This window comes from Chenopodium album, chromosome 4, assembly GCF_948465745.1.
Source record: "Chenopodium album chromosome 4, dcCheAlbu1.1, whole genome shotgun sequence".
In the NCBI taxonomy this organism is placed as follows: Eukaryota; Viridiplantae; Streptophyta; class Magnoliopsida; order Caryophyllales; family Amaranthaceae; genus Chenopodium; species Chenopodium album.
Genome location: NC_137837.1, coordinates 30719938 through 30737231, shown reverse-complemented (window position 1 = coordinate 30737231; position 17294 = coordinate 30719938). Strand labels below are relative to the sequence as shown.

Genomic DNA, 17294 nt, shown 5'->3' with positions numbered 1-17294 from the left:
GCATATATTGTTTGGTAATGAAATTGCAAAAAAGGAAGAGCTAGTAGAGGCCGTACTAGGGCTAGAATAGCGATTCCTCCCTAAAAGGAACGTTATTTTAGTACCCTCGCTCCCGAACTCATTTCTGGTTTATGTAGACCAATTTAGGCATGGGTAAACTTACGATTCGTGCTAATTATTCCATGAACTCCACATGGAAGAAAGGCATGAACGAGGTTTATGAGTTTTCCTAAAACTAATTGGCGACTCCTACTTGTTTCTTACAACAAAGCGTGATGAGAGTATCATTTCTAATTCAAGGTCTCCCAAACAGTCAGGAATTCAAATCCTAATACACCCTAAAAAGTGTAAAGTCCTAGGCTTTTAAGTGGCCATGGGCATCTAAGGAAGGACCCCTTACGATGGGATCACCCTCCTTACAGTGGCGACTCCACTGGGGACTTAGAGGTTACATGATTAGTTTTTAGTTATGGTCCAAGGTTTCCAACACTAGGTTGCCTATGGGTTGTAACGAGAATTAACTTGGATAATCTCTAGTTAGAGAGTGAGACTCGAACGCATAATGTCTTCCTTTTACGCAAAAGTAAAAATCAAACAATCAACATTGCATCATGCATAAGTATAGAACACTTTAACCATTGGGGGATTGTCTCATTGATTAGGAGTCGCCAACACTAGGCTTCTATCCCGAAATCAATAAGAATCATCTCACCCATATCACCAACAAAATGTTGGGAGGAAGATGTCATGAGTCAATACGTTGAGTGATTGATTTGTGCATCGTTTCTTAAGATATGATACCTTTTGACATCAAAGCCTCTTTGACCTTAGAATGGCAATACGTGAATCTTGGCTTATGATATGCTTTATGTGCTTATGTGACTATGTGCAACGTGTTAGGATAGTCTTCTTATTTTTTTTTTTCGGTCTAGGTTCCCGATTACGAAGTAGTCTCTTCATAATTTCGAGTCATATTTGAAGGGTAACATGAAAAAAAATAATAAAAAAAAAAAACGATGAAAAAATAAAAAAAGAAGCGCTCGAATTAAAAAATTTTTACGAACAGGTGGCGCGCGCAACTTAATAAGTTGCGCGACCCCGACCAGCGCAACAAATTTGGTTTAGCGCAACATCCGCACGCAACTCAATCTCTTGTGCACGCCCACTGTTACGAGTCAATTTAATTTCTCAAAAAACAAGTTGACTCGTTCGAACAATACCTCCATCGGAAAATTGTTTAAGGGTGATGTTACTCGTGCGAATACATTTTGCGTCATTTTTTTTTCTCTTTTAAACAAGCGTATCGATTTACTTATCCTCTCGCACTTCCTTTAGGGCCGGTTCTCAAGCTTGGGAACGAAGACTCCCGGGCGCTCGTATTCTACGTTTATCATCAAGTAACCCACCTCCCCTCGACAACTAGTCATAGTCCAACAACAATATTGACCATCAAATAACTCCAAGAAGAGATTGCTCGATTAAGAGAAGAAAAGGCTCAAGAGGCCGAGGAAAGAAGGATTAAGAAGCTTGAAAAAGCCCAAAAGAAAAATGCCGAGGCTCTAGCCTTGCAACAAAAGATGGAACAATTATCCGTCAAAGAAAATTCGTTAGAGAAGCTTGTTCTTCGTTTCACCATGGGGAACAAGTACTTCGACGCAGAAAAGTTTGCTCCTCCCTCAGGACTTGCTTTGCCATAAAAGTTCGTAGCTACGGACTTTCCAATATTTAAGGTGACCAATAATCCACAAAACCACTTAATGTGTTTTACTGGCACCATGGCATTAAAGGGAATTTATCCTAAGTTTTATGCTTTGACTTTCCCTTTATCTTTAGACCCAATCGCGAGAGAATGGTACTATGGGTTGGATTCAAAATTTAAAACAACATGGGAAGATGTAGTTTCGGCTTTCATTACCCAATATGAGAGTAACGTAGAGTTCAAATCGACTCTACGTCAGCTTGAAATGCTTAAGCAAGGCAACGATGAAGGTTTCCTTGCTTTCTATGGTAGATGGCGAGAAAAGGCGACCCACCTTGCCCAAAGGCCACCTGAACTCTAGTTCGTATAAAAATTCATTGACAACTGTCATGAAAAATACAACAAACATCTACGCTACCTTGGTCTGGACACTTTTCAAAAGGTCTATTCTGTGGCTACTAGGATTGAAGATGATCTTGATAAAGAAAAAGCAAATAAACCCCATTATCATCATCAACCTAAGAATAACTACAAAAAGGGGAATGATAATACATCATCCTCTATTGATGTATTTGTGACCACCACGCAATATAATAATACAAATCAATACAATAATAATGATCCTAGAAGGAGGTGGACAAAAGAAAGAAAATTTACACCATTTTGTGTAAGCTATAAAGAGTAATTAGAAAAATTAAGCGAAAAAGGCTTACTTGCGCCAACAGGGCCAACACCACCCACTCCACTAGAAATAAGGTTTCCTCAATGGGATGGTAATGCCTTTTGTGCTTATCATAGGGGCGTTGGGCACGATACTAAACGTTGCTACATCTTAAAGCACAAAATACAAGATTTAGTAAACGACGAGAGAATTCCCACGCCTAAACCTAACAATAATGCATCCCCATTAGGGGTGTTTCATATTGATGAGGATTATATGGGAAGTGGTACGTTCAATCCTTTGGACTATATCACACCTATAGAAAAACCTCTAGCCACAATACTCATAGGGGCAACTAACGAAGTATGTGGATTATGGGGCGACGACTTTCAAAACTTATATATCTCTAAGTATGCCGCCCGTCCCACCTCCATCTTGTTTGCAAAATGAGACAAATGGAGCGCTTGATTGGGATCATTTCTTGGGGAAGTCACAAAACCTACCAAATCTCTCCTTGGATGAACAATGACATCAAGCAAAACTCATGGAACATCTTGAAATGGAGGCACATCCAAAGCCTCTAGTAGAAAGTTGGTTTGTGAGTCCTACGACTAATCCAAATGAGGTAGATCATCTAACTCGTTCTAGGCGAGTTTACCAAGCACCACCACCACCAAATGGATCTTTGACCACACAAAATAAAACTCAAGGTCAAATGCAAAACACAATACCACCTCCACTTGAGGTAGAAGATCCATTGGTTAAACAACTTCGCCAATCCAAGGCGAATGTTAGCATTTGGGAACTCTTAACTACTTCTGAAGAACATAGAAATTCTCTTATGAATGCTCTAACGACCTTGTCTGTAAGCACAGACACGACCCCTCAGGATCTCGTTAGCTTGCTTACTAGCGAAAAATCCGGTAAATCAATCATTTTCACTAATGATCATTTGCCTTTAAAAGACACTACGAACAATAATGCATTATACTTAACTGTGGGGTGCAAGGGATACAACATCCCTCTTACTTTGGTAGATAATGGGTTAGCCGTAAACGTATGCCCATTGCGAACTGCGAAATATTTAGGCCTTAATCCAGAAAAAGAATTTCAATCAACAACACAAAGTATTAGGGCCTACGACAACTCGAAAAGATCGGTGTGTGGAACTGTTAAGCTACCAATTACCACAAGCCCAATTCAAAAGATGGTTGAATTCCATGTTATGGACATTAAACCTACATTCAACCTTCTACTTCACTACTACAAATCCCTTGGTTTTTGGACGCTATTTGCTCGACACAGTGAGTGGGGCGTCAGTGGAAAAACATATTTCCACATTTTATCGACGCTATTATGTGTCGAATTATCTTCTTGACAAGAAAAAGCGTCGACAATTTCAGCACGTGACTCAAGGCAACCCAAAAACGGTCTATAAGGAACATTTAAAAAAAAACCAGAAATAGCCTTGTACCTACACACTGACACGCATAAGAAACCCTTTCTCTCTTTCTCTTTCTCTCTCTCTCTTAGATCTCATAACTTCAAAGAAATTTAATCTAATTGTTCGTATCCTTGTTAATTTCTTCCTCTCCTCTCTTCTCCCTGTTAATTTCTTCAATTTACAGTGATTTCCAACAAAATTTATATAAAAAATTCTAGCAAATTCGACCAATAAGCACTAAAATTTGATTCAATTCGTTGGCCTATATAGTAATTAGGGTTTAGACTCGATTCTCTTGCATTTAGTCTCTAGATCTGGTGAATTTTACTTTTTTCTTGTTAATTTTTGCACGAATTATAAAATTACTAATTTTTGTGTTTCATTTTTGAACTTAGGGTTCCTTAATTGCAAAATATTTATGTCGCACAACTCAAAGCAATTTAGAGTTTATGCTCCTCAATTCAAGATATTTTGGCTCTGTTTTGGGGAATTTCTGTAGTCGACTTAAACCAAGGTAAGTTCTATTCTTCTTTTTTTGTTACTGTTTTGATCATTCTATAGAATTTTATTGTTCAATTGTTCATGAACTTTTTAATTTTAGTTGCAACGAATTATAGAACTTTGGATGACTTAATTAGGATGTCTGATACATCTAGCAACATGGGAAATGGAATGCTTTATGAAAGTGTGTGTTGTGCATTTGCTATACATTCCAATATAAATTTATTGGAAGCAAAAGATGATGCAATATTTGTACTTGTAATAGACTAGGATTTTTAGTTAATAATACTTTGTATCAATGAACAAAGTGGTTTGAGAGATAAAGCTTGAGTATTTTGATTGATATATAACAGCAGATTGCTTACAAGGTGCGTTGATAACTTTAGGCTACTGCTACTATCCCCTAGAGACTTTTGGAGACTTGATATGCTTGGCCTATTCTGCCCCTACACCTTCCCCCTTCTCTTGTACAACATGGAAACACCAAATTAGGGTCTATTACATATCTATGTTTCTAAAGTTATGTTTTCTGATAAGTTGTTTATTGCTAATAGGTTTTTTTTTTTTTGTTTTTTTTTTTTTCTTATTTTTCTTGTGTTTTTTTTTTTTTGTTTGTTTTTTTTTTGTTTGTTTTTTGTTTTGTTTTGTTTTGTTTTGTTTTGTTTTGTTTTTTTTTTTTTTTTTTTTTTTTTTTTCTGATCTTATATTATTTTCTTTGCCTAATGAGCAAAGTGATGGTAAAAATTAAATACATGGGCATCAATAAAGGAACACATTACAAATTTGATTGCTTTAATTATAACTGCTGCTAGTTCATTAGTATTCACAAGCAAAGTCTCATTAGTCTATGGTTTCTAGCTATCTTGTTTCAGCCTAATACTTGTTACATTTTTGCACTCATTTCGTGTAGTCCAAATGACTGTAATGTGTACAACTGAGAGATGATGAATGAGATAAGAACTCTAAATTTATAGTTTTAGTTGTCTCATAATTGTTCTGGGTTTAGCTGATTAGTCTGATCCTTTGTTTTTGTATTCTTTGTAACTTAACTACTATAGGAGATATTCCATTTTTATTTTCTCGATCTGGTGGGTGTTTAGTTATTAACTCTGAGATTTTCCCTTTTCAATTGAATCGTAAGATATTTTGCTAGAGGTGTTTGCTGAAACAATTTTGTGAGGGCCTTGTCTTAGCGCTTGTATATGAAATATCATGAATGTCAGTCTATTTTGTGATAATTTATATTCTTTATTATAATAACGGATAATAAAGAAGGATATCTGTCTATCTTGGCTCGTTTGTGAATCAGTTCATGATCATAATTCTTATTTTGTATAAAAAATTCTGACTTTGATATAGCTGGTTTGAGTGTTTTATTTTTGCTGCTGTCTAGGCTCTTCTCTACCATCTCTCTCTTGGGTATATTATTTAGCTCTTGTTTGTTTTCTCCATAATTCTATTTATTTTGGTTTTTTGTTGATCTATTCGATATTACTAGATTCGGTTTTCTTAATTCAATACAAATTTACTTTATAGATATACAACTCGATTTGTTTATATTCAATTCAATTATTGCTTGTAGAGAGAGCTTGAAAGTTTGTTGATTTAGTAATTGTATATTTTATACGTGTAAGGGGATGTGTTTTATGTGTGTATTCAGGTTCAAGCTATCGTGGATGACTCAGATAATGGGTAATTATGGAGGAGACATTCTATTTGAAACTCGATTCTTAATGGTTAAAGCCAACAACTCTACTCTAAATGGTGTCGACAACCTATATATGTGTTGTTTTAACTTGGATATTAATTTGGATAATTGAATCAATATTTAAAGGAAAGGTTGATAGTGTTTGATTGAAAGTAGTCAAAGGATTACAATGATAATGAAAAGCTTTAGGCTATCAATCTCATGGGTAACTTGAGGTTACCAAACTCCACCCAAAGTCTAAACATCAAAAGTCCTACCCTTCTCTACTTCCTTCCTTTCCTATATATCACATATTACTACTTAGAGATCTGACTACTAAAAAGTAGATCACTCCTTTTCATTACTTGGATTTTACTAATAAACTCTTAGATCCCCAAATTGCTCGATTATTTTGTGTAGAAGGATTAGTGAAAAATCTTGGAGTTACGAAGTTGAGATCCATGGCGAGACCTTCTATTACCGATTTTGCAGAAGTCTGGGGTATTGGAGAAGGTTAGGTGATTTTATTCTTCAATTTATACTCCGTATATTTTTTTATATTAGAGATTTTTTTGTTTATTCTTGTTTACATCTGTGTGATTTTGGGTTTAGATAGTGTTTAATCGGCTGAGTTGGTGCAGATTTCTCTTTTGTATCACTAATTCCCTATTCAATAATGTCTTTTAGGAAGTTTGAGTCTTTATATGTGGGGTGGATTATCATGAGGAGCCCTGTATGTATGATCTAACATTCTAATCCAGTAATTTCATTTGCCCAGAAACCAATAGTTCCTGCGGATCTGCATTGAAAAGTGCGTGACTCTCAGCTTGTAGGACTTTCAGGCTACTCAAAAGAGGTAAACTACCTTCTGCTTTATCACTCATACATTGCAAAATATATTGTGGTGCTGTTGTTGTGAGGCACATATGATTGTTGTCCATGCATTTTCTAGACTCTTCCTGCTGTGAAATCATTACAAGTTGTACTTACATTCACTGTTGACTTGTTTACACTGTGTTGGTGACAGATGAGAGGGAAGAATGAAATATTGTATCCTGAGAAGACAATTGGTTCTCTTCCTAGTTGGTGCTTGTAACCCGAGCAAAATGAATTTCTTATTATCTCAGTCCTGAGACTAACTTGATTCTGTTGTTTGTGGAATGTACAGGAACTGATGTGGGGTATCAGTTTTATTCTCGAGCTGAGATGACTGCGGATGGATTTCATAGTCATTGGCTGAATGGGATTGATTATATTTGACAATCTAAAGGCAAAAAGGTGAGTTAGTTAAGATGAGATTTGATGGATAGATTGGTCATAATTTTATTGCTTCTGTTCATTTGCAGCTGCTGACTGTAATAACAACTATCGACGACTTGAACTATCCAGAGAACACTGATACTTATTACATCGTTAATGCACCATATATATTCTCACCATGTTGGAAGGTTTGCCTCTTATTTTATTCTTTCCACTTAAAGTAGATGCTATCAAAGTTGGTCCACCTCTAATAATTTGTTTTTGGTATTTAATTTGTTTTTTCTGATTGGAGGCTGTCATTTTCAGGTGCGGTCAGAATAAATTCTGATGCTAATATGGCTGCAGGAAACCAGATTGGGTTGGGCGTGGTGTTAAGGGATGATGCAGGGTGCGTTGTGGCTGCGGCTGTTAGAAGGTTGAAGGCTCGGTGGGGTGTTGAACAAGCTGAGGTGGCAGCAGCTAGAATGGGTGTGCAGATGGCAAAGCAGCTGGGACATGAGAGAATTTTGCTATTTAAAGATTTCAATAATTAGTGATTCCAAATTTGTTCCACTACAACTAGTCATGAATAAAGCATAAGTTGGAATTGTACTTGTTGTAATAGAAAACCCATTACAATGAGATATTGCACATATGCTATAATATATTTATATGTAATAAAAAAATTTGGCATAAATTTGTTGTATATGTATTTTTTTTTGTTTGTAATATTAATATATTAGAAATAATTATTAGTGAATAAAATATTTTATTTTGGTATTCTAGACATTTTATTAAAAAAAAATTGGACAAGAAAAAGCGTCCCCAAATTAGAAAATATGGACAGGAAAAAGCGTTGCAAAAATGTTAAATAGCAAATGTATGAAAACTTGGACATAGAAAAGCGTCACCAATTTTAAGATTATTGACGTGAAAAACGTCGCCAAAGTTAAGAAAGTGCGCCAATTGGGCATATTGCGACATTTCGTATAAAAATTTGGACACAATAAAGCGTCGAAATTCGCGACGCTTTTTTGTGTCTAGCAAAATTTTCGACTCACGTTTTTTCGACGCTTTTATGTGTCAAAAAAAAGGCTGAAAAGCGTCTAAAAAGCACGCCTTTTGTAGTAGTGTTGAACGTCCTTGGATACATGAGCTTGGTGCAATACCATCCTCACTTCATCAAATGATTAGGTTGAACCATCAAGGGCTTCCTATGACTATACATGCTTCTCCACTCAATATAGCCATAAATAACCGATCTTTTTTGGAAACAAACCATGATAATGATGAAGAGGACATGTGAGGATTTGCCGCAGAGCCAATCTACACAATCGAAATGGAAGAAAGCCTTGAAGAATCATTCAAGCTTGATCCATATTCTACCAAGATAATAAACAACATCTTATTCAAGAGTAGTTACTTTCCTAGGATGCCTTTGGGAATGGGAATGAAGAAATCCCTCTTACTTCCTATCCCAAAGAAAAGCTTCTCCTTTGGATTGGGATATTAACCAACCAAAGAAGAACTAGAGTCTCACGATGCAAAGAACAAAACACGTAGAGACAACAACAAGAAAGGGATAATCACTTTACTCCCATCCTACCAATGAACCCTTGATGGAAAATTCATTAGGGAGTGAGAAGATTACCCATGCTACGACTTTCCAGAACCATTAATTCTAGAAGGAATCAAGAAGCCTGGATTCAAAATATTCCACGATTGCTACTTCTTGAATGACGATCTTAAAATCATTGAATCAAAACACACAATTCTAGGGTGCTATTATGGGCAAGCATTTAACTTTCTATTTGGATTAGAGCAAAATCATGTCACTACAATGACCAATCAGAATGCCATTCAAAATGAAGCTTTTGACCCAACCTCATTGATTACCCCTTCTAATGAAACCTTTGAGCATGGATGGAGGAAATCTATTAAATGGACCAATCACAAAGGCGATAAATTGTAGATCATCACAGGCGAAGGGAAGATGTTTGAAGAATCAGACGATGAATCTAGCATAGACTCTAGAGAAGCTGAAAATTTAGGCCTTGTGGCCATTATTGAATCTTTATTTTCTAGTTCTAAGGGTAAGGATCCCAAAAAGGATTCTTCTCTTGATGTACTCTCTTTTGAATTTAATAATATGAGCTCTATTTCCGAGTATATGCCTTCTCTTGAATCTTTCGAATGCTATAACAATCAAGCTAATAAAGATGATGACATTAATAAATTGGTTAAACTAATGAATGAACGAGAACAAAAATACCCTTTCATTGAAGAAACTGAAATAGTCAATATAGGAACCAATGAAAACAAAAGAGAAGTCAAAATTGGCTTAACTCTAAATCCGAAAGAGCGATCGACCCTCATATCGACACTCAAAGAATTCGAAGACGTGTTCTCTTGGTCATACAAGGACATGCCTGGAATATATAGGGAAATCGCGGAACATACCCCATTCCCTTGAACCCTACCTCAATACCAGTAAAACAAAAACTTCGACGAATGAAACCTAATATTGCATCAAAAATAAAAGAAGAAGTATAGAAACAATTGGACGCTGGTTTCATTCGTGTATGTATTTACCCAGTATGGGTGGCGAACATCGTCCCAATCCCCAAAAAGGATGGACGAGTTTGCATGTATGTCGATTTTAGGGACCTTAATAAGGCTAGCCCTAAAGACGATTTTCTTCTACCACATATTGACATATTGGTAGATAACACGGCTGAACATGCGATGTTATCCTTTATGGATGGATACGCAGGTTACAACCAAATTTAAATGGCAAAAGAAGACGAAGAAAAGACATGCTTTGTTACCCCTTGGGGTATATATTGCTACACAGTCATGCCATTTGGTTTAAAAAATGCAGGAGCTACGTACCAAAGAACAACTACGACTCTCTTGCACGATATGATGCATAAAGAGATAGAAGTGTGTGGGGATGATATGATAGTAAAGTCCAAAGATAGAATGAGACATATAAAAGCTTTACGCAAATTTTTCACTCGCATAAAAGAATACAAAATGCGAATGAATCCACAAAAATGCGCCTTCGGAGTAACTTCCGGCAAGTTACTCGGATTTATAGTAAGCACATGTGAATCATGAATTTTCTGACCTAAATGCATTTGATAGTAATATGCATGACAGTCACTCTAAGTGGTTTAGCGTAAATCTGAAATATTTCTGATTAATTTGCTTTTAGTTAGGAAAACTATTATTTTTTGTACCAATGCAAATTTTCAAGTATTCCTATGCAGTTAAGTCTTGGCGCATAGCAACTATGGATTTTGGGGCATATAGGATGACAGTTTTGCAATTTGTTGAAACTTTCTAACATGCAAGTGGGCCATCTTCATTACGGGGTGAATGATGTGTAACGGGGAGTGAAAAAAGAAGCGGGAAAACTATTTACTCTATCACTGTAAAGCAAAAGTCAGTAAGCATGTCTGTAAAAAAAAATTGGAAGAAGGTCTTCAATGGCGATAATGTAGCTCAACAAAGCAATTTTCTTTATTAAATGTGAACTCCTAAGTGCAGCGGTGGATTAGTAGAATGAGTAATCGGCTAGTAGATATTTTGGGTGTCGATCTGGTGGAAGTAATTCGGGAAGATGGAGAAGACGGGCATGGTTGCGCAAGGGAACTGAGATTCGACTCTGAGATGGTTAGTTATGGTTTGTTTCTTTGCTTTGTGGGTTGTTTGTTCGCTAATGAGGTAATCAACTAAAGCAATTGTGGAATTTAAAAATTAAAGCTTGGGTAAGAGGAGGTTAGGGTTTATGTTAAGTTTTTGTAATTTAGTAATTATGTTTGTTAATTGGTAGAGGTGGGTAATCTATTATTGAGTAATTATTGTGTTTATTGTCCAAATTGTGTTTGTTATGTGGGTAAGTTTGTTATTTAATTTTTATCGTTGTTTTTGTTGTTGTTGTTCTTTATAATTGATGATAGGCTAATGTAGGTAAATTTATAGGATAATGTTGGTAATAATTTTTTTTAATTGATGATAGTGATGGCATTTGTTCTATAATTTTGGCTTTAGGTATTGTGTGATCTTCGAATTAGGGCAGAATGCATATTATGAGGGGGTAGAGAATGGGGATGGTTTTACAGAAGAGGATGATGGTGAGGATGATGGTGAGGATGATTGAGAGGATGATGTAAATGTTTATGATGAGGGGGTAGAGAATGGGGATGGTTTTACAGAAGAGGAGGAGGATGAAATGGGAGAAGGAGATGATGGAGGAAATGAGGGGTCAGATTATGAGGAAGTACATGGTGAAAACGATGTTGATGGTGAAGGGGCAGAGGGAGGAGATTCTTCATTCGTAACACCAAAGAAGGGTAGGGAAATGGTGCAAACTGTTTTCGGTGTGGAAGAGGAAATACCACCCCCAACTTTGGGCATGGTATTTGGTAGTTGGGATGAGTTAGATACTTATTTCTGGAGCTATGCTAGGAAAAAGGGGTTTGACATAGTTAGGGCTGCTTCTGGATGGGTGAAGGTGAAGAAGGAATTAGGTAGTGGGAAGTGTTGTAAGCAGCGGAGGAATGCTAAGTGGACCTGTGATTGCTATGGAAGACCTTCTAGGAAGCGTAAAGTTGATCCATTGAAGGAAGGCTTGATTCAAGATGAGGAGACAATTACACATAGGATAACCAAAAGGTGTGTATGTCTTGTGGAGTTATATGCTAGTGTGAATGTAGAAGGGAATTGGGTTGTTCATAGGCTAAAGTTGGAGCACACTGGTTATAAAAGTACCCCGGAAAAGTCCAAGGATGTTTCCATGTACAAGAAGCACGATTTGGTTGTTAACAATAAGCACTTGGTGATACAGGTGGTTTCAGCTAAGAAGTCAAGGGTGAAGGTTTCCCAATTGTATGGATGTTTTGCTAGGGAACGGAATGGGGTGGATCAGATGACATTTACTCAAAAAGACTTGACGAATGCAGTGGCCGAGGAGGAAAAAAAGAGGCTGGAGCTTACTGAGGGTGATGCAAATGGGTTGATTGAGTACTTTAACAAAATGAGTGCAAAAAATCAATTTTTTTTTCATCTTTGTAGGTTTGGGAAGGATTGTTCATTACAGGATGTTGTATGGGTTGATGCGAGGAGTAGAGCTGCGTATGAGGATTTTGGCGATGGTGTTTGTTTTGATAGTACTTACTTGACTAACAAATTCCATTTGCCCTTTGCTGTATTTCTTGGTGTGAACCACCACAGACAGAGTATATTGTTTGGTTGTGCATTGATCTCTCGAGAGACCGCAGAAACGTACGAGTGGGTGATGAGGACATGACTGCATTGTATGGGCGGTAAAGCCCCTACATTGATTCTTACGGATCAAGATCCGACAATTAGGAATGTTGTTCATTCTACTATGACTGACACTTGCCATAGGTGGCGCATATGGCACATCCTTCAGAAGTTTGGTAGGTATGTGAAGCATGACGAGTACGAAGATGTAAAGGATGACTTTGAGAACCTCATATACGGTAGTTTAGATGATGTTGAATTTAAAGGTCGATGGTGTGATGCAGTTGATTATTACAAACTACAGGACAACAGTTGGCTAGAGGGTTAGTTTATTACAATTCGTAAAGGTTTATAATTTATGTTGTTTGAGTAATCTTATGATTTTTTATAACCATTTTTAGGGTGTGATGACTGTCATTTATGGCACTCATTTGGCTTCTTTTAGGATGATTTTCATGCTCTTTTATAGCTCTTTTCTTTAGTTTTCCTTAGTTTTGCTCTTTATTTCTTTAGTTTGTGCTTTCTTTAGTTAGTTTTCTCTCTTTGTGCATTTATTTGTTTATTTGGTCTTTTTTCCCTTTTATTTGCTTGTTTTCATGTATTTTCAGGTTATGATCGTGTTCCAAGGATTCCTGAGCCTTCCTCTCATATTTCTCATCATTTTGGATGCCTCTTGCTTGTCATTTGCAGCTCAAGTTTGAAGGAATGCAAGGAACAAGTTCATGAGATCGGTGCATGCATGCGGTGGGGGCATCATCTTTGGCATGAACCCACCAAAAGAGCCATTTCAAGACTGCCTACCTTAGTTGTTCATCATCATCACCAAGACAAGCGCACGAGGATGAGCTAGGACAAAGAAGAGGGAGCTCCCCTGCTGTCAGGTGCGGGTGCGCACGAGGGTGGTGCGGCCGCGCACCTGGGTGGCGCGAGCGCGCCTGCCAGGGCCCCTGTTCCATACCCCTTTTCTCGCGGCCGCGCCTTTCCCTTGTTGCGACCGCACGTTCCGAGGTTTCTTTTGGATGATCTAACTAACTTTTCTCTTGTTAGTTTTACTATATATAGTTTTTCCTTCTATTTTTAGAGAGAGAATGATTAGAATAGAATTAGAATTAGTTTTAGATCAAATTAGAGAGATTTTTAGGGAGAGAAACTCTAGGTTTTAGTGAGAGAATTTCATGGTGGATTGTTGATGATTGAAGATTTCTCCATTTCCTTTGATTTTTGATCAAGTTTGTAAGGATTCATTTTCTATCATTCAATCTTTAGTTTGATCTTTAGTTTGATTTCAATTGTTTTGTTGAATGTTCAAGTGTGATTGAAGTTTGATTGATTTGTGATTTGATTTTAGTTTGTTTAATTTGATCATGATGAATTTGTTGTTTAGCTTTTTTTTTTTTTTTTTTTTTTTTTTTTTTTTTTTATCTTGATTTCTATGGATTGTGAGTAGTTTGATTGCTAGGGTAATGGTGAAGCATATATGAGTAATGGATTGATATCAATTTGGGGAAATTGATGGAGTTGATGATGTGATTAAATTGGTTAATTGATTATGTGCATGTGTGTGTTTGATTTAGGCTTGATCACCCTACTTATTCACACTAGATTGCATTGTAGGTTCATATTGATACGGACCATTGATTTGTGGCTTGCATTTAACGATTGAGGTGTCTTGTGACGTTCCTAGCTAGAGTTTATCGTAGTTGACGCTAGTTAGACCACTAGGAAAATAGCTTGATATGCTCTTTTATAGCTCTTTTCTTTAGTTTTCCTTAGTTTTGCTCTTTATTTCTTTAGTTTGTGCTTTCTTTAGTTAGTTTTCTTTCTTTGTGCATTTCTTTGTTTATTTGGTCTTTTTCCCTTTTATTTGCTTGTTTTCATGTATTTTCAGGTTATGATCGTGTTCCAAGGATTCCCGAGCCTTCCTCTCATATTTCTCATCATTCACGGCCATGTAGGATCCTAGCAAATTAACTCGTTTCTCAAAAACCTCTTCCAAGAAACTCCTAGAAGAAAATGGTTGATCATAACCCTACGTCACCTTTCCGGAATAGCTTGACTTGACAATATAAGATCGCCCTCCATTCCTTAGTGGTTCGACCCTCGACTTACCATTATACTTTTATAAGGGTGTGTTGAGAGATTACAAATTTTGTTTTGCCTAGAGTAGGGTTAGTTTCAACGACCTAGTTCCGACCCTCGTCAAAATGGCGCCGTTTCCAGGGAATGGTGTTGTGATTTTGTATTGTTGTTGAGTCTATTCCATCTTATTCAAAAAAACACAAGATTTTCCTTTAGGCTACATTTGTAGCCGTGTTACTATTAATTTTGTTTGAGATTTTGTGTGCAAGTGAACATGGGAGAAGCTCATAGAGTGACATTGAAGGAGTTGGGCACTCCAGGTGCTTACAAGTATGAGAGTGGGATTGTTCCATTGTTGGTTCCGGATAACGATTTTGAAATCAGGGTGTGTAGTTGATGATCTTAATATTTGAGTAAGTGCCTGTTCTTGATGAAATATAAGAATTGATGTGAGTAGTTTGGATGGTCTGCTGCTGTGCATTATCGGCAGTAAGCATCAAAAGTTAAATTTACGTACCACTGAGAAGTATAATTGTACTGGTGGTATTATTTTTATACCATTACAAATAATGTGTAGCAATGTTAATTTTTTATACCGACTTTTAACATATTTTTGTCCCACTATTAAATATTTTGTACCACTATCAATTTTGAGACTTGACTATGTCAATTAATTGTACCACTGTAATTAGTACTTGCAGGTAGCAGAAGCATTTGTTTCCCCATGTTGTTGATGTTTGTATGTGGCTAAGTTATTAGGACTAAAGTTATTTATTGTGGAAAAACTAATAATTGGAGTTATTTCAAATAGGGCTTTATGAGGAAAGAGTTATGTGGATTCCCGCATATTTGAAACATTTATTCTGGGCCGGGATGAAAACGACGCAACGTTCTGAGAGTTTCAATCATTTCTTCAAAGGGTATGTTGACAGGAATATGACGTTGTCTGAGTTTGTGATTCGGTACTGCGATGCTATGCAATTAAGGGCAGAGGCCAAAAGAATGGCAGACTCGAACACACAACGGTATGTGAGGCCTTTAGTGACTGATTTCCCGGCCGAGGTGTTGTTTCAAAAGTGCTATAGGGATGCAAAATTAGAAGAAGTTCAGGGACAATGCAAGAAGATGTTGTATGTTCGTTGCCTAGATCAATATGAAATCGGTTCTAGTGAAATCGAGTTTGTCATTGAGGACTGTATTTGGATCAAGCCTAAATATGCAAAGAAGGAGTCCGTGACAAAGAATCGTAGATGCTACCGGGTTCTATATAATACCACTACTGATGAAGTTGCATGTGATTGTAAACACTTTGAGTGTCACGGAATCATTTGTCGCCATATGATTCTTGTTTATGATCTTAGTGGAGTAACGATTGTTTCTGAGAAGTATATATACTTCGTCGTTGGAGGAAGGATGTACAACGGAAACACACACGGGTAAAAGTTGCTTACCATGATCCATTGACAACTGATGAGGTGAGGAATTATCACAATCTTATGGGGACGTGTGGGGAATATTTCAAGCATTACCCCTAGCTTGAACCCCACTGTGATCATACACTAAAGTACGGTGGCGTCCAAAGGGAAAGAAGATAGAGCAAAAGAGTCGCCAACAAGTTTTAGGAACTTGTAAACTGTTCACAGGGTGAAGGTTACACCCCTTAACGATCCAGGAGATCGTCAACTCCAATAGGTCTGGAACCTTGACTGGTAGTTCGGGGATGAAGGTACAAATCCAACCTAAAAGAGATTGAACCTGCCCTAATAATAGGCCTCTACTTTATTCTGATTGTATTCATGTGCGCTTTCTGACTAACATGCAATCAATAGGATTAACTCTAAACCTGCTTAATCTATGTTGGTTGAATATTAATGCACAAATAAAACTATTATTGGCGATCACTTGAATTATAATCAAATTAACCCTAACAAGATTATTAATTATCTTATTAAGCGTGATTACAAGTACCAATTCCCTTTAAACATGTATAAAAGGCGTGATCAAGCAATAAAAATAAATATCAAGCAACATAATAACAATAAAAATAATAATCATCATAATAATCATAATTAAAATAATCATAACAATTATAATAATAATCAAAATCATATTAAAGCATAATATTAATAGCAAGATCCTAGGCATGATACTAACAAGATTAATAACAAACCCTAGCATGTCGCTAAACAATAAAAATCAAATATTTAGCCCTAACATGATACTATTAGGAAAGATAATAAAAAGCATCATACTTTTAATCATACTTGATATTAGCATTTTTTAGTCGTTACCCTAAACATGATACTAGGAAGATCAAAACACCCTAACATGACGCTAGGTATCAAATAACAACCTAAGCATGATTTCTACATCATAATATCAATAAATCAAATAAAGTACTTACTTGGATGCCTCGTACCTCTTTCTAATAACAAAATACACGCGTTAGTAACTTCAAGAAAATAATAAACAACAATTAAATTAAATTAAATAATTGAAAGAGAGATATTTGGGACCAAACCCTCAGAAATTAAAACCTTTCACGTCTAGGGCGAAGGCAACTTCGAATATTGCTAGGTGTATCTATGTCTTGCGAGTGCGGAATTTTGTATTTTGAGAAAAGGCTAGTTTAGAAGAGAGAGAGAGACTTTAGAGAGAATAAGAGAATTAATTCTAATTGGTGAATGAAAACGGAGTTTTTAGAAGGCTATTT

General features: G+C 36.5%; 2 protein-coding genes and 1 long non-coding RNA gene across 5 annotated transcripts; all 3 read left to right on the top strand.

The window, feature by feature from the left end:
* Positions 1–3515: 3515 nt before the first annotated feature.
* Positions 3516–7971, top strand: LOC145626895 (uncharacterized). Of its 3 annotated transcripts, none has more exons than XR_014111145.1 (6): positions 3516–3925; positions 4200–4318; positions 5966–6848; positions 7020–7074; positions 7161–7440; positions 7598–7971. It is a non-coding gene; the product is annotated as an uncharacterized LOC145626895 (long non-coding RNA). The 3 variants fall into 3 exon arrangements; XR_014111146.1 differs by having other exon boundaries at positions 3788–4318; positions 5966–6505; positions 6771–6848; positions 7598–7967; XR_014111144.1 differs by having other exon boundaries at positions 3518–4318; positions 7598–7969.
* A 3497-nt stretch (positions 7972–11468) lies between these two features.
* On the top strand, positions 11469–12545 carry LOC145627832 (protein FAR1-RELATED SEQUENCE 8-like). Its single transcript, XM_081680178.1, has one exon. The coding sequence runs from the start codon at positions 11469–11471 to the stop codon at positions 12543–12545; it is 1077 nt and encodes a 358-aa protein (XP_081536304.1).
* An 81-nt stretch (positions 12546–12626) lies between these two features.
* On the top strand, positions 12627–16021 carry LOC145627831 (protein FAR-RED IMPAIRED RESPONSE 1-like). Its single transcript, XM_081680177.1, has 2 exons — positions 12627–12825; positions 15393–16021. Exons 1-2 carry the CDS (start codon positions 12627–12629, stop codon positions 16019–16021), a joined length of 828 nt encoding a protein of 275 aa, XP_081536303.1.
* Positions 16022–17294: the final 1273 nt, after the last annotated feature.